At 44.7% G+C, this 25,440-nt stretch overlaps 1 protein-coding gene across 1 annotated transcript in view; it reads right to left on the bottom strand.

Annotated features, from left to right (window-relative positions):
- Nucleotides 1-24,583, bottom strand: part of LOC130564241 (THO complex subunit 2-like) — a gene marked incomplete at its 5' end in the record, with an annotated part of 44,899 nt that extends 20,316 nt beyond the window's left edge. Inside the window, 9 exons of the mRNA XM_057350186.1 lie at nt 6,415-6,517; nt 9,222-9,409; nt 13,834-14,018; nt 14,808-14,939; nt 15,035-15,163; nt 15,364-15,521; nt 15,787-15,928; nt 23,191-23,466; nt 24,413-24,583. Coding sequence (XP_057206169.1) covers nt 6,415-6,517; nt 9,222-9,409; nt 13,834-14,018; nt 14,808-14,939; nt 15,035-15,163; nt 15,364-15,521; nt 15,787-15,928; nt 23,191-23,466; nt 24,413-24,583 — 1,484 coding nt within the window. The remainder of the gene's footprint in view (nt 1-6,414; nt 6,518-9,221; nt 9,410-13,833; nt 14,019-14,807; nt 14,940-15,034; nt 15,164-15,363; nt 15,522-15,786; nt 15,929-23,190; nt 23,467-24,412) is intronic.
- Nucleotides 24,584-25,440: the final 857 nt, after the last annotated feature.

The raw sequence follows: 25,440 nt of genomic DNA, 5'->3' as shown, positions 1-25,440 counted from the left end.
CTCTGTCATTTTCCTTTACCCTTCAAACCGTGTTAAAAACACACAAACTCATTCCATTCACATGCTTCATGATTAAAAATTCATGTCAACCTCGCATCCGGCAGTCTTTACGCAACACTCATTGAAGTATTTCTTTCAAAATGATGTTTTACACAGCCGCTTTTTGATTGACCGTGGAGCCATTGTGTGTTGTAACAGCCATGCCTTTCGGAGACTGTCTCTTTCAAGACATTTCTCTCTGCAATTGCTCAATTTAATAGAATTGTAAGAGGATTCTTGCCTGGAACACTGTTCAATTTGATTACACAGTTCATAAGGAAGGTAGACTTTGATAAAGGATTGATTTATTTGGAGAGTAGTTTGAAATAATAAGCCCCAGCTAAACTTTCCCACCCCAGGGCTCTAACTTTTAATAACATTATATAAGAGATGAGAGCAGTTCATCATTCTCTGCCTCAGTTGCATGCTAGCGCAAGAGAGGCTGCGAGGCAACAGGGAGGTGGAAAGGGAGGCAGCAGGGCGAGAGGGAGGTGGAAAGGGAGGCGGGGCAGGGCGAGAGGGAGGTGGAAAGGGAGGCGGGGCAGGGCGAGAGGGAGGTGGAAAGGGAGGCGGGAAGGGAGGCGGCAGGGGAGAGGGAGGTGGAAAGGGAGGCGGCAGGGGAGAGGGAGGTGGAAAGGGAGGCGGCAGGGGAGAGGGAGGTGGAAAGGGAGGCGGCAGGGGAGAGGGAGGTGGAAAGGGAGGCGGCAGGGGAGAGGGAGGTGGAAAGGGAGGCGGCAGGGGAGAGGGAGGTGGAAAGGGAGGCGGCAGGGGAGAGGGAGGTGGAAAGGGAGGCGGCAGGGGAGAGGGAGGTGGAAAGGGAGGCGGCAGGGGAGAGGGAGGTGGAAAGGGAGGCGGCAGGGGAGAGGGAGGTGGAAAGGGAGGCGGCAGGGGAGAGGGAGGTGGAAAGGGAGGCGGCAGGGGAGAGGGAGGTGGAAAGGGAGGCGGCAGGGGAGAGGGAGGTGGAAAGGGAGGCGGCAGGGGAGAGGGAGGTGGAAAGGGAGGCGGCAGGGGAGAGGGAGGTGGAAAGGGAGGCGGCAGGGGAGAGGGAGGTGGAAAGGGAGGCGGCAGGGGAGAGGGAGGTGGAAAGGGAGGCGGCAGGGGAGAGGGAGGTGGAAAGGGAGGCGGCAGGGGAGAGGGAGGTGGAAAGGGAGGCGGCAGGGGAGAGGGAGGTGGAAAGGGAGGCGGCAGGGGAGAGGGAGGTGGAAAGGGAGGCGGCAGGGGAGAGGGAGGTGGAAAGGGAGGCGGCAGGGGAGAGGGAGGTGGAAAGGGAGGCGGCAGGGGAGAGGGAGGTGGAAAGGGAGGCGGCAGGGGAGAGGGAGGTGGAAAGGGAGGCGGCAGGGGAGAGGGAGGTGGAAAGGGAGGCGGCAGGGGAGAGGGAGGTGGAAAGGGAGGCGGCAGGGGAGAGGGAGGTGGAAAGGGAGGCGGCAGGGGAGAGGGAGGTGGAAAGGGAGGCGGCAGGGGAGAGGGAGGTGGAAAGGGAGGCGGCAGGGGAGAGGGAGGTGGAAAGGGAGGCGGCAGGGGAGAGGGAGGTGGAAAGGGAGGCGGCAGGGGAGAGGGAGGTGGAAAGGGAGGCGGCAGGGGAGAGGGAGGTGGAAAGGGAGGCGGCAGGGGAGAGGGAGGTGGAAAGGGAGGCGGCAGGGGAGAGGGAGGTGGAAAGGGAGGCGGCAGGGGAGAGGGAGGTGGAAAGGGAGGCGGCAGGGGAGAGGGAGGTGGAAAGGGAGGCGGCAGGGGAGAGGGAGGTGGAAAGGGAGGCGGCAGGGGAGAGGGAGGTGGAAAGGGAGGCGGCAGGGGAGAGGGAGGTGGAAAGGGAGGCGGCAGGGGAGAGGGAGGTGGAAAGGGAGGCGGCAGGGGAGAGGGAGGTGGAAAGGGAGGCGGCAGGGGAGAGGGAGGTGGAAAGGGAGGCGGCAGGGGAGAGGGAGGTGGAAAGGGAGGCGGCAGGGGAGAGGGAGGTGGAAAGGGAGGCGGCAGGGGAGAGGGAGGTGGAAAGGGAGGCGGCAGGGGAGAGGGAGGTGGAAAGGGAGGCGGCAGGGGAGAGGGAGGTGGAAAGGGAGGCGGCAGGGGAGAGGGAGGTGGAAAGGGAGGCGGCAGGGGAGAGGGAGGTGGAAAGGGAGGCGGCAGGGGAGAGGGAGGTGGAAAGGGAGGCGGCAGGGGAGAGGGAGGTGGAAAGGGAGGCGGCAGGGGAGAGGGAGGTGGAAAGGGAGGCGGCAGGGGAGAGGGAGGTGGAAAGGGAGGCGGCAGGGGAGAGGGAGGTGGAAAGGGAGGCGGCAGGGGAGAGGGAGGTGGAAAGGGAGGCGGCAGGGGAGAGGGAGGTGGAAAGGGAGGCGGCAGGGGAGAGGGAGGTGGAAAGGGAGGCGGCAGGGGAGAGGGAGGTGGAAAGGGAGGCGGCAGGGGAGAGGGAGGTGGAAAGGGAGGCGGCAGGGGAGAGGGAGGTGGAAAGGGAGGCGGCAGGGGAGAGGGAGGTGGAAAGGGAGGCGGCAGGGGAGAGGGAGGTGGAAAGGGAGGCGGCAGGGGAGAGGGAGGTGGAAAGGGAGGCGGCAGGGGAGAGGGAGGTGGAAAGGGAGGCGGCAGGGGAGAGGGAGGTGGAAAGGGAGGCGGCAGGGGAGAGGGAGGTGGAAAGGGAGGCGGCAGGGGAGAGGGAGGTGGAAAGGGAGGCGGCAGGGGAGAGGGAGGTGGAAAGGGAGGCGGCAGGGGAGAGGGAGGTGGAAAGGGAGGCGGCAGGGGAGAGGGAGGTGGAAAGGGAGGCGGCAGGGGAGAGGGAGGTGGAAAGGGAGGCGGCAGGGGAGAGGGAGGTGGAAAGGGAGGCGGCAGGGGAGAGGGAGGTGGAAAGGGAGGCGGCAGGGGAGAGGGAGGTGGAAAGGGAGGCGGCAGGGGAGAGGGAGGTGGAAAGGGAGGCGGCAGGGGAGAGGGAGGTGGAAAGGGAGGCGGCAGGGGAGAGGGAGGTGGAAAGGGAGGCGGCAGGGGAGAGGGAGGTGGAAAGGGAGGCGGCAGGGGAGAGGGAGGTGGAAAGGGAGGCGGCAGGGGAAAGGGAGGTGGAGAGGGAGGCGGCAGGGCAAGAGGGAGACAGAAAGGAAGGCGGCAGGGCGAGAGGGAGTGTCTACAGATATAAACTTTTTAAGACCTTAATTTAAGACATTTTATATGAAGTTTAAGACCAAACCTGCGCTGGACATACACATTCTAAAACATATATATTTTATATACACAGCCTCTGAAAATGTAGAGACCACTCAAATTACTTTCAGTTTTTCTGCATACAGTTTTTTCTGTGAACTACTGACAGAATTTCACCCAAATTCAAAATAAAAACATTGCTTTATATTTGCACAAATTGCATGTTCGTCTTGTTTGAAAGTCACATTGGATTAATGCCGTTAGGAAACGCATTTTCCTCGAATATTTCACGTCCAATAATTTGCTCATAAAATAACAATAACTGTTTAATATACGGGATGTGTACATCCAGCCGATTGTAACGTTAACCCCGATTCGCGTAAGGCTCCTGTCGGGTTTTACTCTGAAATATCAAGGGGTTGTACATTATCCATTACTTGCAATATAAAAACAGTTGAAAATGAACCTTGTAATCTGCTGAAGGCCTTTCGTGCGCTCATTGCTTCCCTCTGTGCCTGTGTGATGTGATTCCACCACCTCGATGCTCATACAGAGTTTAAAACATCTCCAAAAAATGGCACAGTTTGCCTCGAAAACATTTCCAGGCACCGGCTTTAACCACCACGAGAACTCATCGTAGCAAGGATGCAGCAAACTATTTGTAATTCAACCTGTTTTCTGCGACCTCAGTTCTCTCTGATGATGCAGTAACTATAGCAGGGAGAAAAATCTTAGGTCTGATCAATGATTTAAAATTAATTTGGTCCATCAGACGGAAAGACTTTTTGCGGAAATGTGACCAAAATATTTAAGACCCGTAGAAACTGAATTTAATAGTTTTTAAGTTTTAAATTTTAGTTTTTAAAAATAATTTTTAAGGCCTTATATTAGGAGAACTTTATTTAAGACGTTTTAAGACTTAAGGACCCCTGGCCACCCTGGAGAAGAGGTGTAAAGGAGGTGGTGTAAGGATGTGTAAGGGAGGTGGCAAGGCTTGATGGAGGTTGTTTAAGGGAGGTGGCGTAAGGTGTGAAGGAGATGGTGTGAGGTGTGATGGAGGTGGTGTGAGGGAGGCTGTGAGCTGTGTGTGTTTAAGGGAGGTGGTGTGAGGGAGGCTGTGAGGTGTGTGTGTTTAAGGGAGGTGGTGTGAGGGAGGCTGTGAGGTGTGTGTGTTTAAGGGAGGTGGTGTGAGGGAGGCTGTGAGCTGTGTGTGTTTAAGGGAGGTGGTGTGAGGGAGGCTGTGAGGTGTGTGTGTTTAAGGGAGGTGGTGTGAGGGAGGCTGTGAGGTGTGTGTGTTTAAGGGAGGTGGTGTGATGGAGGCTGTGAGCTGTGTGTGTTTAAGGGAGGTGGTGTGAGGGAGGCTGTGAGGTGTGTGTGTTTAAGGGAGGTGGTGTGAGGGAGGCTGTGAGGTGTGTGTGTTTAAGGGAGGTGGTGTGATGGAGGCTGTGAGCTGTGTGTGTTTAAGGGAGGTGGTGTGAGGGAGGCTGTGAGCTGTGTGTGTTTAAGGGAGGTGGTGTGAGGGAGGCTGTGAGGTGTGTGTGTTTAAGGGAGGTGGTGTGAGGGAGGCTGTGAGCTGTGTGTGTTTAAGGGAGGTGGTGTGAGGGAGGCTGTGAGGTGTGTGTGTTTAAGGGAGGTGGTGTGAGGGAGGCTGTGAGCTGTGTGTGTTTAAGGGAGGTGGTGTGAGGGAGGCTGTGAGGTGTGTGTGTTTAAGGGAGGTGGTGTGAGGGAGGCTGTGAGGTGTGTGTGTTTAAGGGAGGTGGTGTGATGGAGGCTGTGAGCTGTGTGTGTTTAAGGGAGGTGGTGTGAGGGAGGCTGTGAGGTGTGTGTGTTTAAGGGAGGTGGTGTGAGGGAGGCTGTGAGGTGTGTGTGTTTAAGGGAGGTGGTGTGATGGAGGCTGTGAGCTGTGTGTGTTTAAGGGAGGTGGTGTGAGGGAGGCTGTGAGGTGTGTGTGTTTAAGGGAGGTGGTGTGAGGGAGGCTGTGAGGTGTGTGTGTTTAAGGGAGGTGGTGTGATGGAGGCTGTGAGCTGTGTGTGTTTAAGGGAGGTGGTGTGAGGGAGGCTGTGAGGTGTGTGTGTTTAAGGGAGGTGGTGTGAGGGAGGCTGTGAGGTGTGTGTGTTTAAGGGAGGTGGTGTGATGGAGGCTGTGAGCTGTGTGTGTTTAAGGGAGGTGGTGTGAGGGAGGCTGTGAGGTGTGTGTGTTTAAGGGAGGTGGTGTGAGGGAGGCTGTGAGGTGTGTGTGTTTAAGGGAGGTGGTGTGATGGAGGCTGTGAGCTGTGTGTGTTTAAGGGAGGTGGTGTGAGGGAGGCTGTGAGGTGTGTGTGTTTAAGGGAGGTGGTGTGAGGGAGGCTGTGAGGTGTGTGTGTTTAAGGGAGGTGGTGTGATGGAGGCTGTGAGCTGTGTGTGTTTAAGGGAGGTGGTGTGAGGGAGGCTGTGAGGTGTGTGTGTTTAAGGGAGGTGGTGTGAGGGAGGCTGTGAGGTGTGTGTGTTTAAGGGAGGTGGTGTGAGGGAGGCTGTGAGGTGTGTGTGTTTAAGGGAGGTGGTGTGATGGAGGCTGTGAGCTGTGTGTGTTTAAGGGAGGTGGTGTGAGGGAGGCTGTGAGGTGTGTGTGTTTAAGGGAGGTGGTGTGAGGGAGGCTGTGAGGTGTGTGTGTTTAAGGGAGGTGGTGTGATGGAGGCTGTGAGCTGTGTGTGTTTAAGGGAGGTGGTGTGAGGGAGGCTGTGAGGTGTGTGTGTTTAAGGGAGGTGGTGTGAGGGAGGCTGTGAGGTGTGTGTGTTTAAGGGAGGTGGTGTGATGGAGGCTGTGAGCTGTGTGTGTTTAAGGGAGGTGGTGTGAGGGAGGCTGTGAGGTGTGTGTGTTTAAGGGAGGTGGTGTGAGGGAGGCTGTGAGGTGTGTGTGTTTAAGGGAGGTGGTGTGAGGGAGGCTGTGAGGTGTGTGTGTTTAAGGGAGGTGGTGTGATGGAGGCTGTGAGCTGTGTGTGTTTAAGGGAGGTGGTGTGAGGGAGGCTGTGAGGTGTGTGTGTTTAAGGGAGGTGGTGTGAGGGAGGCTGTGAGGTGTGTGTGTTTAAGGGAGGTGGTGTGATGGAGGCTGTGAGCTGTGTGTGTTTAAGGGAGGTGGTGTGAGGGAGGCTGTGAGGTGTGTGTGTTTAAGGGAGGTGGTGTGATGGAGGTGGTGTGAGGGAGGCTGTGAGCTGTGTGTGTTTAAGGGAGGTGGTGTGATGGAGGTGGTGTGAGGGAGGCTTGAAGGACTGAGCTCTTGGATACTGTACCTGTTCGGTGTGGTGCTTCCGTTGCTGTTGTTCACTTTGTTTGCTGCACTGCTGGTTTTGCTGGCAGTTTTCTGAACTGCCTGAGATTTGTCCTTGGATTTCTCTGTAAAAACACAAAGTCAATACAGAGAGGACAACTTCATTATTTTCAGGGTACTTTATCAAATGAGATGATATCATCATCATTTAATGTATTGTAAAAACCTAAACTACCTTCAATTGCATGACATAAATGAAAAGAGCTATTACAGATCTGCCAGAAAATAAAGCAAAATAAATGACGGGTTTGATGGAGGTCGATTTTTGTAAAAGTGTACTGAAGAATTTTTTCTGGATTAAGAATATAGCCGCTGATGTGGGCATTAAGCATGCGGGGAGACTGTCGGCATCCTTCATGTGCCATTGAAAGTTCATTAATAGAAAATGAAACAAGAGATTGTGCTTCATATATAATGAATTATTAAAACACACCTGACATCTCCTCAGGGGTATATGTGAAAAAGACAATGAAAGAGACAGCACAAAGGGCATCTCACAGCAGTGCAATAGCACACGTCAGAAAGAGTTCATTAAATCCTTCAATACGTGCCAACACGTTTACACACATGATTAGACTTTAAGTGAAGGAAACAAAAATAAACTGCATGGTATCCATTTCCTACACATGGATCACACTGAAAATGGCACATTTCCAGACTCTTGTTATGTTAATATGTGTCAGGTGGTCCATTAACAGGTGGTGGGCGGTCTGTGGGAGGACGGTCTGATGTCTCAACTTAACAATCTATTATTTGTCTTCTGTCTCAATATGCTTATAAAGTGCTTCTTTATTCATGACTTCAACCTTCTGTGCTGTAGTTACAGTGATGATATCACACACAATTCTGCTGTATATGGGGTTGGGGCTGTTTACGCTGCAGTGTCAGCTCTTTCCATCTTAGTTTTACTATATATATATACAGTATATATGTTTATTAGTGCTGTGAAAAATAACATGTAATCACATTAGATCAATTCTTTCTGATTAACGTGTTGAAAATATTTAACAAAATTAACGCAGCATTGATTTTTAACACGGATTATACCTAAAGCATATTTGCTGAGTATCTTGGTAAGCACAGACTGCTTTGAGCTGAAGAAAATCTTCAATGAGTGCGTAGAGTTGTGAAAATGGGGAATGTGTCAGATCCAAGCTTTCTTAAACCTGCTGCTGTGACTCCTGTCACTAACGTTAATCAAAGAACACAAGAAAAGAAGAATTGAATGTGTTTTGTAGCTTTAATCAGAATTCTTCTGTATTTAATGTAGAATTTAGCATTAAAGACTGTAAATGAAGGGCACATATATGAAATTATAAAGGGTGTGTAAAGATTGTTTAAAGTTCACTTAAATGAAAAGTTTTTTAAAGCCTCAATAGCTCTCAATTATACTTCAATGTTAAATGGCTATAAATAATGTTAAAATGAAGAAAAATTAATTTCTGAGATAAATCGGTACTGATATCAGTGAAACGATAAGAAATATTAAAACATAGACTGTCTTTATGTTGTTTCCACAACATAAAACATTAATTAGATTAGAATCTAAGGCCTGGTTTCATAGACAAGGCTTAGCCTAAACCAGGACTATGCCTCAGTTAATTTAGGCTATTTAAGTCGCTTTTATTAAAATGCCGTAGAAAAAAAACATTACTGGTTTGCATCTTGAGACAAAACAATGACACTTATGTATTTTAAGATATGTCAGGGCAAGTTATTTTCAGTTAATACAGCTCAAAATGTGTTTTAGTCTGGGACTAGTCTTAAGCCTTGTCTGTGAAACCGGGGCTAAAAGTATATTTAAAAACAATATTATTATGTGAAATTAATTAATTTCCAAAAAACGTGCAATAAATGTTTTTTTAAGAGTAAATATTTTGTGATGTTTAAAGGGGTGATATGACACTGCTAAAAGGAATATTATGGTCTGTTTACAGGATTTAAGGTTGATAAACGCTGTATTTTCCACACACCGTGCATGTTTGTATCTCCTCTTTGCTCCGCCTCTCTGAAACGCACAGATTTTTAACAAAGCTCATGGCTCTGAAAAGCGAGGTGTGCTGTGATTGGCCAGTTCACCAGTGTGTAGTGATTGGTTGAATGCTGCAAGAATGTGAGGGAAATGTAACGCCTCTTACCATATTTGGAACATCAGGTTCCTCTTCAATTGTACTGACAGGTACGCCCACCTTACTTGTGTCTACATTTGGGCGGTCTTAGTCAAATCAGACCACCAACTGACGTAGATTTGTGGGGGTGTGGCTACACGAGGCGTTTCAGGCAGGTCTGGGTGAGCATTCGCTTTTACATAGAATGACTCTTTTGTTCCCACACTTTCATTTAGCAATTTTACGTGTCTGATACATGCATGAGCGACTTATAACACACCAAAGACACAGAAACACGCGTGTTCATGCCATATGACCCCTTTAAGGTCCTGCTTTGTTATTTGTTCACTTTGGGCTCCCCTTTACAACTCGTCAGACTGCTCACATTCACACACAGCAACATCACACACCGCATGAAATGTCATTTTGATGACATGGTAATAGTTACTCTTTAACAGCACTATTAAGCACTTGCATTGATTGTTTGTAGAGTTTTGTGTGTTAATGGGCCTGTGCGGGTGTAATATCTTCAGCAGTTTTACCTCAATTTACACAGTAACTGCTATAAACGGGGCAGTTCCCACAGCGAGGGTCGTGTGCCATGGCAGTGTGTTTGAACGAGACGTCTAAAAAAAAAATGGATAAACAAGTCCAAACTCACCCGAGTCGTCGGCAGCTCCCTCCTCTGTTTTGCCAGCGCTGGCAGCGGCGGTGCCGGCGGTCTTGCCCGTGTTGCCCGGTCCGTTCTGTACAGTGCCAGGTGTGGCGCTGCGCACGGGCTGCTCCTTATGATGGAACTCATTCTCCGGCACCATGTGCACTTTCCTGCCTTTCAATTGGCCAGAGTAGCTGCAAGTCACATACACGGTTAAAATTACGGCAGACGCTAATACAAAGAGTAATGCTGAAAATCACTCTGGACGAATGGATTCAACAGAAAACACTCCAGAGGGGTTGTGTGCATTCAGGGCACATTTATGACAACATCAGCACTGACTGGAGATGAACGCAAGGTCCGAATTCCCTCTTTCATTTCTTGTTGATTCCATTTGTCTAGAGGAACTCAAAGGACAGGCCCACGTCTGCTCAATAAATTGAAGTGTGCTGAGAAATCCCACCGCTGGTGCAAACACACTCAATTACATGTCAACAGCCATTACCACTTCTGCAACCGTAATAAGAAACACTTTCTCATTACACACGACACCTAAATCAATGTCACTGACAGGCATCTCTCTGAGCTAGAACAAACCCTCTGACATGCAGAATAATTACATCACCCTTTAAGATGATACAATGCAAGACAATCCCAGAATGCACTGCGACAGAATGGCTGATGAGTGAAAAGAACCTTGTGTGTGTATCGTTGAAAGAGAATGACTGTATTTGTGTGGTACACCTATGAAAAGAACTCCAGATCTGTGATGAAGTTACGGAGCGATGATTCAGACAAAAATCTGAATTCTGTCATCGTTTATTCTCGCTCTTGTGGTTGTAAATCTGCATGCAAGTCTATCTTCAGTGGAACACAAAAGAAGATATTTTATGTCTCAGTGGTTTTGGGATCATACAATAGAAGTCAGTGGGGTTCAATGTTCTTCAAAATATTTTGCTCTCTGCAGATTTGAATGAGCAAATTAATTTTCATTTATGGGTGAACTGTCCCTTAAGACCCATTCACACCAAGAACAATAAATATGAATGTACAATGGTTTCTAAAACTTGATAAGTTAATAAAGAACAGCAGAGTCCAAGTCACAACTGTTTTAACAGATAAAGAGGAGCAGTATGGTTTGGATTTTTTTTAGAGCATTATTGTTTTTATTTAACTGTAAAGGTCTTGCACATTTGTAGACGCTCTTGATATGAACGGGTCTTCAGAAGGCAGCTGACTATATAGGCAATAAACAGCTCACTAGATTGAGGAGCACAGAATGCGTCTCATTCATGTAAAGTGAAATTCTCGTGTAGAGCTCGTGTAGTGAGCTCAGAACAGCTCATTACAGTTGATGAGTAAGACGACTGGCTTATCGTGTTCTCTGCAGTCTAACAGATGAATGGACCGTGTTCATTAAACAGCAATAGAAAGCTTGAAACCTAAGACTCTTTCGGCACTAGTGAGTTTTCATTTGTCAAAACGTCCACACTACGCTGCCCATCCACACTGAAACGTCTGAAAACGCTTACATCCATGTGCTGCGCTTGAGTAAAAGCTAAGACAAGTCAGCATGTGTCATTTCTGTCAGGAGTTTATTTACTTTCTGCCTTATTATGTCACGGCAATGTGGAGCAAAGACACAGGCTTTTTTGCCAAACAATAAATGCGAGTAATTAAATATTTTGCCTCCTAAAATGCAACCTAAAGTATGCACGAACTGACATTAATACTATCAAACAGGACAGCAGCAGAAACAACTGCGTCACATGACGAAAAACGCCTCATCGTTTTTAATCCCCTCTGTTTCCCTCATCCACATTACAACGCGACAGAGATGGGAAGTAACGAAGTACAAATACTTCGTTACTGTACTTAAGTAGATTTTTCTGGTATCAGTACTTTACTCCACTATTTATTTTTCTGACGACTTTTTACTTTCACTTCTTACATTTTTACGCAAATACCTGTACTTTCTACTTCTTACATTTTCAAACCAGGCTCGTTACTTTAGTTTTAATCTGTATTTGATGCACAATCAATATTATTTCTTGTCATTGCGTGACTTTTTCAACCTAATGATAGGTCTGCCTAAAAGCCGAAGCGCTGTGTGAGGTGGCCACTAGCCAATCAAATGTAAGAAGGCGGGAGTTACTGTTTACAGAGCAAAGCGGTGACCAATCAAATCAAAGAAGACGGAGTAACTGTTCTCAGATCTCGAGCGTGATATTCTGCATCATGTGGTGACTCGTGAATGGTAGGGTTTTTTAGCGCGAAAGGACCAGATTTTAAATATGTAATTTAGCTATTTAGCTATTCGCATGTTCTACAAACATATACTTCACGAAAGATGTACTGTAGTTCTGTCAGAAGTTAAGGCAGCTCGTTAAGGTAAGCGCATTATTGTTGCTGTTGTTCATTAGTATGTATGAATTGCATATTTTTTGCTATCGTGTGTGCGTTAAGTTCATGAACGAGTGAAAAATACCTGCTCATTGCGTTGCTTTCGATGAACTAATTATAGTGGGCACTTTTGCACAAAAATGCGCTAATTTCCTGATTGCCATTTGAAGTGGTTTCTGGACATATCCTATTAGTCTTATTTTCTAATTTTCTTAATGCATTTGCCTTGTTTGATCTGTTTGATCTATTTTCCTGATTTTTATTATATTTTTTCATCTTGTCATGATTAAAATTATAAGGAAATAAAAAACGATCCTTATCAACGTTGATTGACATTGCAATAAAATACTATCACATTATTTTGGAAGTTAAAATTTTGGGCTGGTTTTTGTTGGAGTGAGTAGGCTTTAGTGAGCCTTTGGGCTGGAAATCATCCACCTAATCTAGCAACACTGACATCAGTTTTAATGTTGAACGAGTGTAACGTACAATGTAAGAGGCTAAACATTTAATATTTTAAAGCGAGGCATAATTTCAAGAAATGTGTTTAACCAATCGAGAAAAACAGTAATGGTTACCAAGTAAATTGACTTGCCTAATTAATTATCTCTTTATTTCTCAGTTTTCTCTTTTTGACAAGATCTCCCAAGTGTCTACAACCTTTGTATAATGATATGTCCATGAATGGTCTGTGCTTAAAATTTAAAGGGACAGTTAATCAAAAATTGAAAGCAGTGAAATTCTGTTATAAAATGTTTTGACAATCACAGTACCAAACAGTCATTTCCTGGCTATTACGCATCGCAGACATAGGCTAGTAGTCTAAGAAGCTGCCACGGACCAAGGCGGAAGGCAACACAAAGAATAGCTAAAATTATGGTTGAGAACTTGAGACAAAGGGAATTCTGTCACAATTATTATCAATACGCTTGTCCTTTACACTCTTATCTTACATCATAATTGTATTATAAATTTGTGTTTTTTTCCACTACCTAGGTAGTGGCAAATAGATTTATTCCATCAGTCTTTTTTATGCTTGTGTTCTACATAATGGTAGTTCAGTTGTGAGGTACGAGCGTGACTCTAAAACAGGTAGTAGTATTGGCTACTTTTTACTTAAGTACATTTTAGAGCCCATACTTTATACTTTTACTTGAGTAAACAAGTTTAGTCAGTACTTCAACTTTTACTTGAGTACTTTTAAACATGAGTATCTGTACTTCTACTTAAGTAAAGGATGTGTGTACTTTTGCCATCTCTGCAACGCGAAAACGCCCTTTTTCAAATGTATCCACTTTCGAGTCCGTTTTGGTTAACAAAAACGCCGTCTCAGTGTGGACGAGAGGCCAAAGAGGAGAGAAAAAGATGCTCTCTAAGGAAAATGCAGTAGTGTGGATAGGGTCTAAAGGTTCAGGTCTCCATTGTCATCTTCAGCAGGACCAGCCTGACACGTTTCATCTATTCCACCGCAGAGCACATGCTCCAAACAAGCCAAAAGAGCAAAGAATAAATCTGCTGGAATGAGTCGAACCTCCCTGGTGATAGTTAAAGAACACCTAATGGCTGGTGTAATGGGATTTCCCTCAGTAATGATTTATTTCTGCTATTATCCAGCAGCACTTTTCACATACCTGAACACAACCGCTCTAAAACTCAACACATTTATTCAGGGATTTCAATAAAGCTGCTCTCTGTGACGTTTAAAGCTGCCATTAGCAGTTACCGTTACTTCAAAAACCAAAAGTTCTTCCATTCAAGTTTTTGCCACTAATGAAACATGAATAGTTGCATTGTTAGAATTTACAAAAAAGTGACCAGTCGACTAGCAACTGACACCGTCTGTACACTCGCCAATGCAGATTTTCCCACGCATTTGGCACTTGCCGGGTGTTAATTTTAGAGATCTGTAGCACTAGTCTGACTCCAAAATCAAAATGGCAGATGTTGGGCAGAAACAAGCATTACCCAAGAAAAAGAACCGTTTAGAAAGCATTTTGTGTGGAATACATTTCTAGAGGCTTCCACAAACCACCAGTGGTGTGAACAGTTCATAACGTCAAAGCTTGGAGCCTAAATATTAATGTGCAGACTGTTAAACTTCAAACACTACCAGCTTTCCAACTACCCCAGCTAGACGGACTGGTGAAGGTGAGAGATAAGCCAAGTGATGAGAAGATGGCAGAATGCCGAGAGCAGTCGGTGTCAGCTCAGTTACCCCATGGCTAAAGCATAGAGATCAGGCCTCTTCTCTTTCTCCTCCTGGCAGATCTTGTGGACGCGGCACTCCAGAGCCTGGCCCAGGTTCAGCACCTTAGGGTACCACTGCAGAATCTTGGTGAGCACGATTAAGATGTTGCGAATGTGAGTGTACTCGCCCGTCTCCAGACAGTGAACTGATGCCTGAGGAAGAAATCATACCATAGATGAAAACACAACACTGTTAACACTGCTAGATTAACACCATCAGACGTGAATGTCAGCAATCAAAATATATTTATTCAAGGACTGGACAGTTTTTTCTATCATATTTTGGACAAATGTGTGATATATTCCGCTGTACATGACTGCTTGTCAACAATGACGGTTTGATTTCTTAATAATGATCATTTCTCAGCACTAATAAAGATTATTTTAATAGGAGCCTGTGGCTGTGTGGACAGTGCTCCAGAAACAGGGCGCAACTGTGCCCTGGGAGACCCTGCCAATCACTTCCTGTCTCTCTCCACTATCCTCTAATTATACCATGGTCTGTTTGAATACTGGATTCTGATTGGTTGGAAGGTGTGCATTAAGTAAGGGATAATCCACAGCTAGCCGTGCGTTAAAGAGTTTTATCGCGAATTATCGTGGATTATCCCATTTATAGCACGGTCATTTGCCAAGTTAAAGCTTTTATTGATGTTTACAGTGAAATTTGAGATCAAACAGGTGAAAATTACAGTGATTTTGTCAGTTAAATTTAAAATGTAATCAAACTGACTGGAGCTACCTGTGCGTTAAAGGCTTTCCAGCCAATCAGAATCCAGTATTCAAAAAGACCATGGTATAAAACCCTTTAACGCACGGCTAGCTGTGGATGATCCCTTGCTTAATAAAGGCAAAAAGCCTCAAAAATATAACTTCAAAAAAGATTATTTTAGTAACTACATCACATACACGGCTGTGGTCTGATTGTAAAGAACTACTAACTTTAGTCAATTTGTAATGCCATTTGTGAACAACATGTCGGAAATTCTCATAGTCCAGCTGATCTGCTTTATTCCCTCCGTCGAATCCACTGGCTCGGAAAATAGTCAGGAAGCCTGGATAATTGCCACACTCCTAGTGAAGAAACACACAAACACAAGTCAAGAACAAATCTAGCCAAGCGGTGAGGCGGAGAAATAAAACAGAATCACGTGAGCGGAGTGTTGTACCTTCTCATAGATGGCCCTGTCGCTGTGCCATCGAGTCACCGTCTCTAACATACAACACAGGAACCGGCCGTAGCGACGCGACTCGTTCTCCGTGCAGCTCGCTACCGTGTAGATGATGTCAGAGAACACCTGGATGAGAGAACGTTTGAGAGAAACGCTTCAGATAGCACCACGTTCATGAGTGCTAAAGCTTGCCATCACACAGTGGTTTTTCTGGGGACATTCAGTTTCTTCAGATGTGTGACTTCGTTTCTAAGCATTAAATGAAATGAAAGGTAGTTTGCGATGAAAAGGAAATGACAGCAGCAGCTGTTGTGTAAGTGACTCACCCTGTCATAGCAGAGCAGCGTGCAGAAGTTGGGCGTCTTCTGTTGATGCACCAGCTCTACGAAGCGAGCGCAGTAAACGGCATCGATGGCTGAGAAGACGCAGCGAGGAAAGATGCACAGCTGAAGAAACTTTGTGATGGTTTCATTCTTTGTGGATTCTGAGAGGACAGAGTGACAGCACTGACTAAACACAGTCTGTGATCAGAGATGGAACACTGAGGGGCGGTTCACATTTCACGTCTAAAACATTTTTCCCAAAGCGCCTAGGAGTTTGTGCTCTCCTGGCATCTGTTGTCACTAAGCACCGTTGAGCTTGTATGAAAAGTTGAAATATTTGTATCTCGATGCGTTGCTGACGCACCGGGAGCACCGCACATTTAAAACACGAAATGTGAATCGCCCGAGAGCGCTGCGAGTACTCACTGGCCAGTAACCAGTTGTCTTTCTCCAGTTTGAGTCGCTGAAGAACCCTCTGCACGTGTTCCAGCTGTTTCTTCTCCTCCTCCTGAAGCTTGTCTTGCAGCGCTGTGCAGCGTTCCTTCTCTTTCTTCTTCTTGTTCAGGGGCTGTGAGAGAGTGAGAGAGAGAGATGAATTTTCAAACCTCTTTATTTAACAAAATAAGAGTTAGTCAGATCAAATCACATAACATTTTCACAAAATCTATACCATATTTTTTATAAATTAGTGTAAAATAAAATTCTTTTTCAATAACAGAACACAAAGCTCCTCTATGACACCATATTCTTTCAAAAATATGTAAGGAATCCATAGCTTTGTAAAAACAAAAATCAATTAAAAGCCTTGATTTAATCATAGCTGCAAACACAATTTCAACATTATAATCAATTCTTTGCTCAATCTTATCTCTTCTGCTAATGTAGATGGCCATTTCGGCTTTTCCCAAAATAAAATTAAGCAATTGACATTCATCCTTTCGTTTATGAACATATTTAAAACCCAAAATAAAAGTTTGCATAGAAAACTCTTCATTAAAACAATTAAAAAGATTTTTCAAACCATCAAATAAAAGCTTAAGTCTTGAACAATATAAGAAGGTATGAAAAACGGTCTCTCTTTGAAAACAAAAAGGACATTCATTGCTAACATCTGGATTTAAAACAGAAATAAAAGCATTAACAGCGACAATACCATGCAGAATTCACCATTGTAGATCACCAGCTCTTTTAGTTAACGGTGGCTTGTACAGTGCTCTCCACTCCGGTCTAATATTATTACTCAACTTAAAAACAGTACACCACGGTGTGTCAACTCTTCCATGTAGTCCCCTTTTATTAAAAGATTTTACACAAGCTTTATACAGCGTTTTCCCAGCGTTTTCCCAGATACAGATTCATCCAAATCTGTATCTGTCACCTTTCAGATTCCAAAAAAACCCTGTACAAAATCACCTAAATTTGGTGACAGAACCAGATTAGGAAACTGATCCTTCTCATTAGGGATGAATTCCCTTTCATTGTAACCTTGAAGCATTTTTAATTCTTCTGTTGTAAAAGCAGATTGTAATTTTTTTAGTACTTGTGTAACGATTCGAATGGATTTCACTCCTAAAAGAACAGCTACATCCTCAGCTTTTCCAAAACTTGAGCCAGCCACTTTGACTAAACATCCAACAGTTAAAATCTTAGATTTAATGAAAGCTGTAGTTAATGTCCCATATGCACCCAAACTGTCCAAACGTGATCCATAGATCAAGGGTTCCTTCAACAGCCAGAAAACAGATGACATAGAACCAGTTCTTTTCACTTTAAAGAGGTCCCATACTTTAAAAAGATTCTTGTAAAACTCCGGCATCCTGGATGTGATGACTTTTTTGGGATCCAACAAGAATAAGGACTTATCCAAGCATAGTCCTGTAGCAGTCTTTAAAATCATGCTGGCCACTGGCCTCCAACTGAAGTTCTCTGGGCGAGTAAGGAATCGCTGTATAAACTGTAATCAAAAAGCTGCAGTTCTACTTTGTAGATGTACAAGTCCTTGTCCTCCTTCTTCTTTTGATAAATACAATACATTATGGGGCACCCAATGCATTTTATCCCAAAAAATTTAATTAAAATGGATTGGATTTTCCCAAGTAAATAAACAGGTGGGTCAATACAAGCCAGTCGGTGCCATAAAGAAGAGGCTACCAGATTGTTAATAATGAGGGCACGTCCTCTATATGATAAATTCTTCACTATCCATTTCCATTTCATTAACCGACCTTCAAGTTTTTCAACTATTCCCTCCCAATTTTTCTGAACCATCATTTCATCTCCTAAAAACACTCCTAAATATTTTATACCATCTATTTTCCAGGTTAACCCCATTGGGAGTGTTGGTACCCCACTTTCCCACTTTCCTACCAACACTGCTTCACTTTTACCCCAGTTAACTCTAGCCGAAGAGATGATTTCAAAATCCCTCAATGTTTTTAATAACTTGTCCACATCATTTTGCTTATTAAGGATTATGACAACATCATCAGCATATGCTGATAAACAAAGTGCTTTTACATACTTGTACAGATACCCCTTCTAAAACACTTCTCAATTTAATTAAAAGTGGTTCAATTGCCAATGTGTAAAGTATCCCAGACAGAGAACAGCCCTGTCTTACCCCACGACACACTTTAAAAGGAGCACACAAGCCACCGTTAACTCTCAATACACTCTCAATGTCATTGTATAAAACTTTTATATAACCAATAAAATCAGAACTAAAACCAAATGCTTGTAGAGTTTTCCACAGATAGTCATGTTCTACACGATCAAACGCTTTCTCTTGGTCTAAGGAAATCAAACCCATATCTAAACACATAATTTTAGAAACATCAAAAATGTCTCTTATTAAATGAATATTATCAAAGATTGAACGTCCAGGGACACAGTAGGACTGACCAGAATGGATTACTTCCTCCAAAACCTTTCCCAGCATAGTAGCTAATACTTTTGAGAGCAATTTGTAGTCGCAGCACAACAGAGATACAGGTCGCCAGTTTTTTATGTCTCTCACATCACCTTTTTTTGGCAAAAGGGTAAGGACGGCTCTTCTACAGCTCAGCGGCAGAAGTCCTCTGACTAAACTGTCGCTGAGAACTGCCAGCAGATCCTCCCCTATCACAGGCCAAAAAGCTTTATAAAAATCAAAAGGGATTCCATCTATCCCAGGGGCCTTGCCATTCTCCAAACTTTGGAGAGCTTCATGCAGTTCAACTAGGCTTATAGCCTTCTTGAGTGCTGCATTAGCATCTTCAGAGACTTTTGGTAATTCTTCAAAGAAACACTTTTCAACAACCTGATCTTCCCTGTGTTCACAACTATGTAGTTTTTCATAAAAACCATTTGCTCTTTTTTGAATTTCAATAGGGTCTGATATCAGAGAACCATTCTCAGAAAATAAAGAATGTATGACACGTTTTTGACCGTTCTTTTTTTCTAGGCTAAAAAAGAATTTTGAAGGCATATCCATTTGGTCTATATCTTTAAAACGTGATCGAACTAGCGCCCCCTGTGCTTTCACTCTTTGCATATCAGACAACACAGATTTCTTTAGAAAAAGGGCTCCAATATGTGCTTGATTCCCACTTGACTGTGCTAGTTCTTGAAATTTCAGAATTTCATCTTCTAAAGCTTTAATAGATTTAATTATATCCTTTGTAACATTGCGAGTGTACTGTTGACATAGTTGTTTGATTTGAGTTTTACCAAACCCCCACCATGTTTGTAAGGACTGAAAACCTGCTTTTTCATTCCTAAAATTTTCCCAAAAGAATTTAAACGTTTCTTTAAAATGTGCGTCACTTAATAAATTTGCATTAAAATGCCAATAAGCACTTTTCAGCTTGACAGAGTTTAACGTTACTGTACACAACTAGACTATGATCAGAAAAACCAACTGGGGTTATAAAGCAGTTCTTAAAAATACTAAGATGGTGTTTAAAACAATAAAATCTGTCTAATCTTGCTAAATTTTTTAATTCCCATTTAGACTCCTCCATACGTCAACTTACGTCGTTTGCTTTAATCATCCGAGTAATTCTATTACGAGAATGCATATGTGGTTCTACATGATTCCTATCCATGTTATTTTCCACACAGTTAAAATCTCCTCCTAAAAATAAAAAATCTTCACTATTACATTTTTCTAAAGTTTCAGTCAGAACATGTAAAAACACCATTCTTTCTATTGGCAGAGTTGGAGCATATGCACAGATAAAAACAAAAATGTGATTCTCAAACTGAGCTCAAACCTTTAGCAGTCTACCTTTCACAACCTCTTCCATCTCAATGGAACGGGGAGTAAAACTTTTGGCAAATAAAACAGCAACCCCTCCACTAAGTGAAGATTTATGACTTAAAACAGAAAGACCTTTAAATTATTTTCCCCATTCAACAGCATTGGTTGCATCACTATGTGTTTCTTGTACAAATAAGACATCAATTTGTTTATGATTCATAGTTTCATATATCACTGTGCGTTTTAAACGATATCTAGCTCCATTCACATTTAAAGACGCAATGCGAATGTCCCCCATTTGAAAATAAAAAAATAAACTTAAACCAAAAAGAAAAAAGCAGCCAATAAGGGCTAAAGATTTGCACCAACTTACTATCATTAACTTATCAGTTTGTTTTGTAGTTTTGTCACCATTTTTTTCAACCTGTAAACCTCTTTGTTTGTGAAACATCCCTCACTCATAAACATCCTAGTATTTTCCACCAATCGTTTGATGTCTGGAAAATAGTCTGCAACCTGTACCCCCCTCAGATTTTTTGTTATTTTTAAAAACTTCCTGATTTCCTCAGTATCATAATCTTGACATTTCCATTCACTCTGAGAACAACTAGAAGCACCAGAATCAGAGAAATCACTCTCGCTGCCAATATCATCAACATCCGAATACATTTCATTTTCTGCTTTTCTGGCTTGTTTCGATTCTGAAACCTTATCTTTCTTTTTTCTCTTTAAAGGTGTTTTAAAGACAGCCTGGTCCAAATCCATCATTACATCATCACTTGAAATGATATTCTCTAAAGGGGACGTTTTGTCCGGCACTACACTGACATGTGAAATATCCATGTTCTCATCATTCTTGAACTCATTCCTGATAATGACAGGGAGAACTAAATCATTCACTCCGTTATTTTCTACTGTGACCTGATTCACCTCTTCTATCTGTGGAAGTGGCGCTGTATCATTTAAGCTACTGGTGGATGGCCTGGGTTCAACTTGGATCGGGTCAGGAACATTTTCAGTTGTTTCTTCATCCCTGACTTGCAAAACATTTTCACTTGAGGCGTCTTGCACATTAGTACCATTTTTATCTGGACAAACACGCACAAGATGCCCCATTTTACCACAGCCAAAGCACTTCATCACATCAGTAATTACATAGACAGTGTAATCAAAGTCATCAACTTTAAACTTCAGATTAAGCTCACTTCTGTTATCTTTCAAGATCATATAAATAAATCTCCTAAAAGATACTACATGTTTAAGTAAGTCTGACTTCCGAGAACGATTTTTTTTCAAAGGATTGACTACTTTTCCAAAACGTGACAATTCCTTGATTAACGTTTCGTCCTTAATAAACGGTGGAACATTAGACAACGTGACTTTCTTGGTGAAGTGGCTCTCCACCACTTCATTCGCTTTCTCAACTGAACTCAGAAACAAAACAATAGCGCCACTCATTCTAGATGCCGCTAAAATACACTCGTGTCCAACGACATCACCAACGGCCAGAATGCAAACCTCCACATTCACCGTGTGAGAGAATCCAAACTAACGTTAGTGCTTGTGTGTTGGGCCGACATGATTCCCAGGCGACGCCCGAAAACCCCTCAGGCTAACCCTATTTCACCACTCACCCCCACTCAAAAAACAAAAAAAGATGGAAAAGAAAAGGAAAAGAAATTTCTTGCCACAGCAGGCAAAAACCGCTCACACTCACCACACGCACCTCGCACTCGCTCAACAGATGCTCACGCATGCGCAGAGATGAGAGCGATGAGACACCTGGAATCATAGGGCGCTCTTACGCAGCGACTCCTCATACCGCGGCATCCGCTTGCCCTGCTAGACCTCTCCATCAGTATCATTAGGCAGAGACAGAGAGACTTACAGAGTGGTATCTTGAGAGTTCTGCCGGAGAAGAGCAGAGTAGAGTGAGAGACATAGAGACCGACCGCGATGGGGATGAGTGAGAGAGAGAGAGAGGCCGAGGGCAGGACGACTGGATAGAGGTATGAGACCGAGACGACGACGAAGCCAGGACGATGGACTGAGATGACGAGATCGAGAGGAGAGGGAACAAGAGGAGAGAGAGAACGAGAGGAGAGAGGGAACGAGAGGAGAGAGAACGAGAAGAGAGAGAGAGAGGAGATGAGAAACGCAGAGAGAGAGAGAGACAAGCTCAGAGAAAAGACCGAGAGTGAGATAGAGAGGAGAGGCAGAGAGAGAGAGGAGAGACAGATTACGATGAGGAGGGAGGGAAAGGCGAGGGATGAGAGACAAGAGACAAGCGAACGAGAGGAGAATGAGAGAGGAACAAGAGAGGGGCCGAGAGGAGAGAGAAACGAAGAGGAGAGAGAATGAAGAGAGGAGAGGGAAAACTAGAAGAGAGAGAACAGGAGGAGGAGACATAACGAGAGGAGACCAGAGAACGAGAGATGAGGAGAACCAACGGAGAGCAGATCGAGATAGAAGAGAAGAGGGAAAGAGGCGCAGAGGCGACCGAGAGAGAGACGGAATGAGAACGATAGGAGAACGGGAACGAGAGGAGAGGGACCATTGGGAGAGGGAGAACGAGTTGAGAGAGTGAGAGAGGAGAGAGAGAGGAGGTGAGGAGAGGGAACGAGAGGAGAGAGAGAGAGAGAGAGAGAAGAGAGAGAGGGAAGAGAGGAAGGAGAGAAGAGAGAGAGGGAAGAGAGGAGAGAGAGAGAGAGAGAGAGAGAGAGAGAGAGAGAGAGAGAGAGAGAGAGAGAGAGAGAGAGAGAGGAGAGGGAGAGAGGAGAGAGAGAGAGAGAGAGAGAGAGAGAGAGAGAGAGAGAGAGAGAAAGAGAGAAGAGAGAGAGAAGGAAGAGGAGAGGGAGAAGAGAGGGAGAGAGAGAGAGAGAAGAGAGAGAAGAGAGGAGAGAGAGAAGAGAGAGAGAGGGGAGAGGGAGAGAGAGAAGAGAGGGAAGAGAAAGAGAGAGAAGAGAGGGAAGAGAGGGAAGAGAGAGAAGAGAGAGAAGAGAGAGAAGAGAAGAGAGAGAGGGAAGAGAGAGAAGAGAGGGAAGAGAGGGAAGAGAGAGAAGAGAGGGAAGAGAGAAAGAGAGGAAGAGAGGGAAGGAGAGAGAGAGGGAAGAGAGGAGAAGAGAGAGAAGAGAGGAAGAGAGGAGAAGAGAGGGAAGAGAGGGAAGAGAGAGAGAGGGAAGAGAGGAAGAGAGAGAGAGAGGGAAGAGAGAGAAGAGAGGGAAGAGAGGGAAGAGAGAGAACGAGAGGGAGAGAGGGGGAGAGGGGGGGAGAGGGAGAGAGGGGGAGAGGGAGGGAGAGGGAGAGCAGCATCACCTCTTCATTATTGGGCTTTGAGAAGAAACACCAGTGTGGAGCAGCAATAATAAAACCGATGAGAACACTGGAGCATAATTGAGGGATTGCTCTTCTTCATGGGTTGGGTTAGTTGAGTTTGACTCATGTGAAGCATCTGTACAACAGTCATTGCTCACTGAAGCCCTCGCCCAATCAACCGTTAGTCTGAAGATCTGTTACTCTGCTATTCTTACTGAACACAGACTGAGCTTCACCTTTTTATTTTTTACTTTTAAAGAAACAGAGCGTCTCACCATCTCCGTGTTCTCATCAATGGCCTTGATCTGCATCTTGAGCTTGTTGACCTCCCTGTCGTAGGCGTTGTTAGGTACAGCCAGGTCATACATGGTGAGGGACCAGAAGGTGGCGTAAAACTGAGGTCGAAGATCATCCCAGACTTTGGGCAAGTGCAGGGACACCACATTCTCGTGCACGGGGGTCATGACCTGCTCACACGCGGCGATGTACTTGTGCACCTTCTGCTGCTGACGGTTGCCCTTCTCTGCCTTCTTCAATTCGTCATACTTGGACTGATGGGAGCAGAAAGACAGCAGGCCAGCGTTATAATTCACTCAGGCACAACAAACAGACCAGAAGATGAGCGTACACACAGGCCTGCATATGCAACTAGAGACAGCTAAATCTTGTTCGAGGTAAAGAGAGATGGGCTTCACTTTACACCACCCTGGAGAGCCGTAGCGAGGGCCCGTCGTATCACACCGAGGTGTGGGAAAACACCAAATGAGCTCCGCATGAAATATTCATAGGGCAGGCGATGTCATACAGAGTTTTAATGCAGCAAAATACAAAAATAAATCACACTTTAATCGCTATGCGAGAAGAACTGCGTTAAAGCAACACGAGTATCACGGTAACACTGCATTATTGAATGCTAGACAATTTCAAGCCCTGTTCAAAAATTTCATGCATTGTTAGTTTTTGTCTCTCAGTGCAAGACGTCGCTTCAGTACGAGGCGCTCCAAACAATGAGACCGAGATGAACGTAGGGTCCTGCACTGTCACAAGTGGAATCGTGGGGTATTTTTAATCAGGTTTTGCTCTTATAATGGCCCTGAAACTCTTCAGAGAGTATTCTGTTCAAGCAATAAACATTCAATAAATATGTTTGAATGTTGGCAAGAAGGACTATCGGTAGTTTTGCTTGTTCGAGACAATTTTCTTTGATGGTTTTTCTCGGGTAATAACACTAGTAACAGGGTTGAACAGTTCCACTTAACAAATGCAAAACTACTCATTTGTTGAATACAATACAATGCAACGAGAGCCTTTATGGTTCACCACAAGCAGGATGTTTCATGCAGTTTTCCACATCACCCGTGAGGAAAACTCATCTGGCAAAAGGGTTGAGAGCAAAACAAGATGCGTTTTTGGTCAAATGAGTAAGTGAACAAGTTTTGGTTTGGTTGCTTTATCTTGCGAGCAGTGCCATCCAGTGTCAGTTGTGTTTACACTCACCAGAATCTGATGGGCATACATGGGTCGAGAGAGAAAGAAGGCGGCGTCATGTGGCGTGTGGAACTGGTTACAGAGCACATCGACTGACGGCACTCTCTTGATGTAGTCTTCTGTACTGAGGTTAGATGCCAGGAAGCCACCAAACTGCACAAGAGTGTCGTGACACTTTGGGAAGGAAACAGAAGACACATTCATCATTAGACGTGTCTCTCCCTCTGGTCTGTGTTCTTTTCCCAGCCAAATGCAGATGCTCTTAATAAATCCTCAGGACGTTCATTTATTTGGGGAACTGCACCTCGCTTTATTAAAGCCATTCATCACTGGCTGGCTCTCCATTGAAATCGATGGAATGCACAGTAAAGCAATTTAGTTGGAGCGAGACACTGGGGAGAGATTTCAGAGGGAGGACGGTGTGGACGCAGCATTGGGTCAAGTACTCGATATAGGGAATATTGTGCTACAGCTTTAAATGTGTTGAACTTCAAGCATCCTCGACTTCACCTGCCATACACCGCTGTACTATCTGAAGACAAAAATCCTTTGACCCTCAAGAGTCATCTGAAGCCCTCGGACAGAACCATGACAAGTTCCAGCGTGATTGGCCAGATTCGGGTAGTTGACAAATATATTGTACATGATGTCCTATGGTGTCACACAACTAGGGAAGTAACGATATCAACATTTCACGATATGATAGTACCTCGATATGAAGACTACGATACGATATTTATTGAATTTTGTGCAGGAAAAAAACAAAACAATGAAAACTTGGAAAAATGTGGCATAAGTGTTTATTAAACAATGACTGAACAAAGATCACATTTATTATTTTTAGATTAGGTAATTTTAAAGTGCAAAGAACAGTAAAGCCAGTAAGAAACAGGAACTACCATAATAACATAAAAATTACACTCACCTCATTCACTGCTTCACTCACCACACTCACCTCATTCACTGCTTCACTCACCACACTCACCTCATTCACTGCTTCACTCACCACACTCACCTCATTCACTGCTTCACTCACC

This window comes from Triplophysa rosa, linkage group LG13 (assembly GCF_024868665.1).
Source record: "Triplophysa rosa linkage group LG13, Trosa_1v2, whole genome shotgun sequence".
Classification (NCBI taxonomy): domain Eukaryota; kingdom Metazoa; phylum Chordata; class Actinopteri; order Cypriniformes; family Nemacheilidae; genus Triplophysa; species Triplophysa rosa.
Note: the sequence above shows the minus strand (reverse complement) of the source record. Positions and strands in the feature narration are given on the sequence as shown.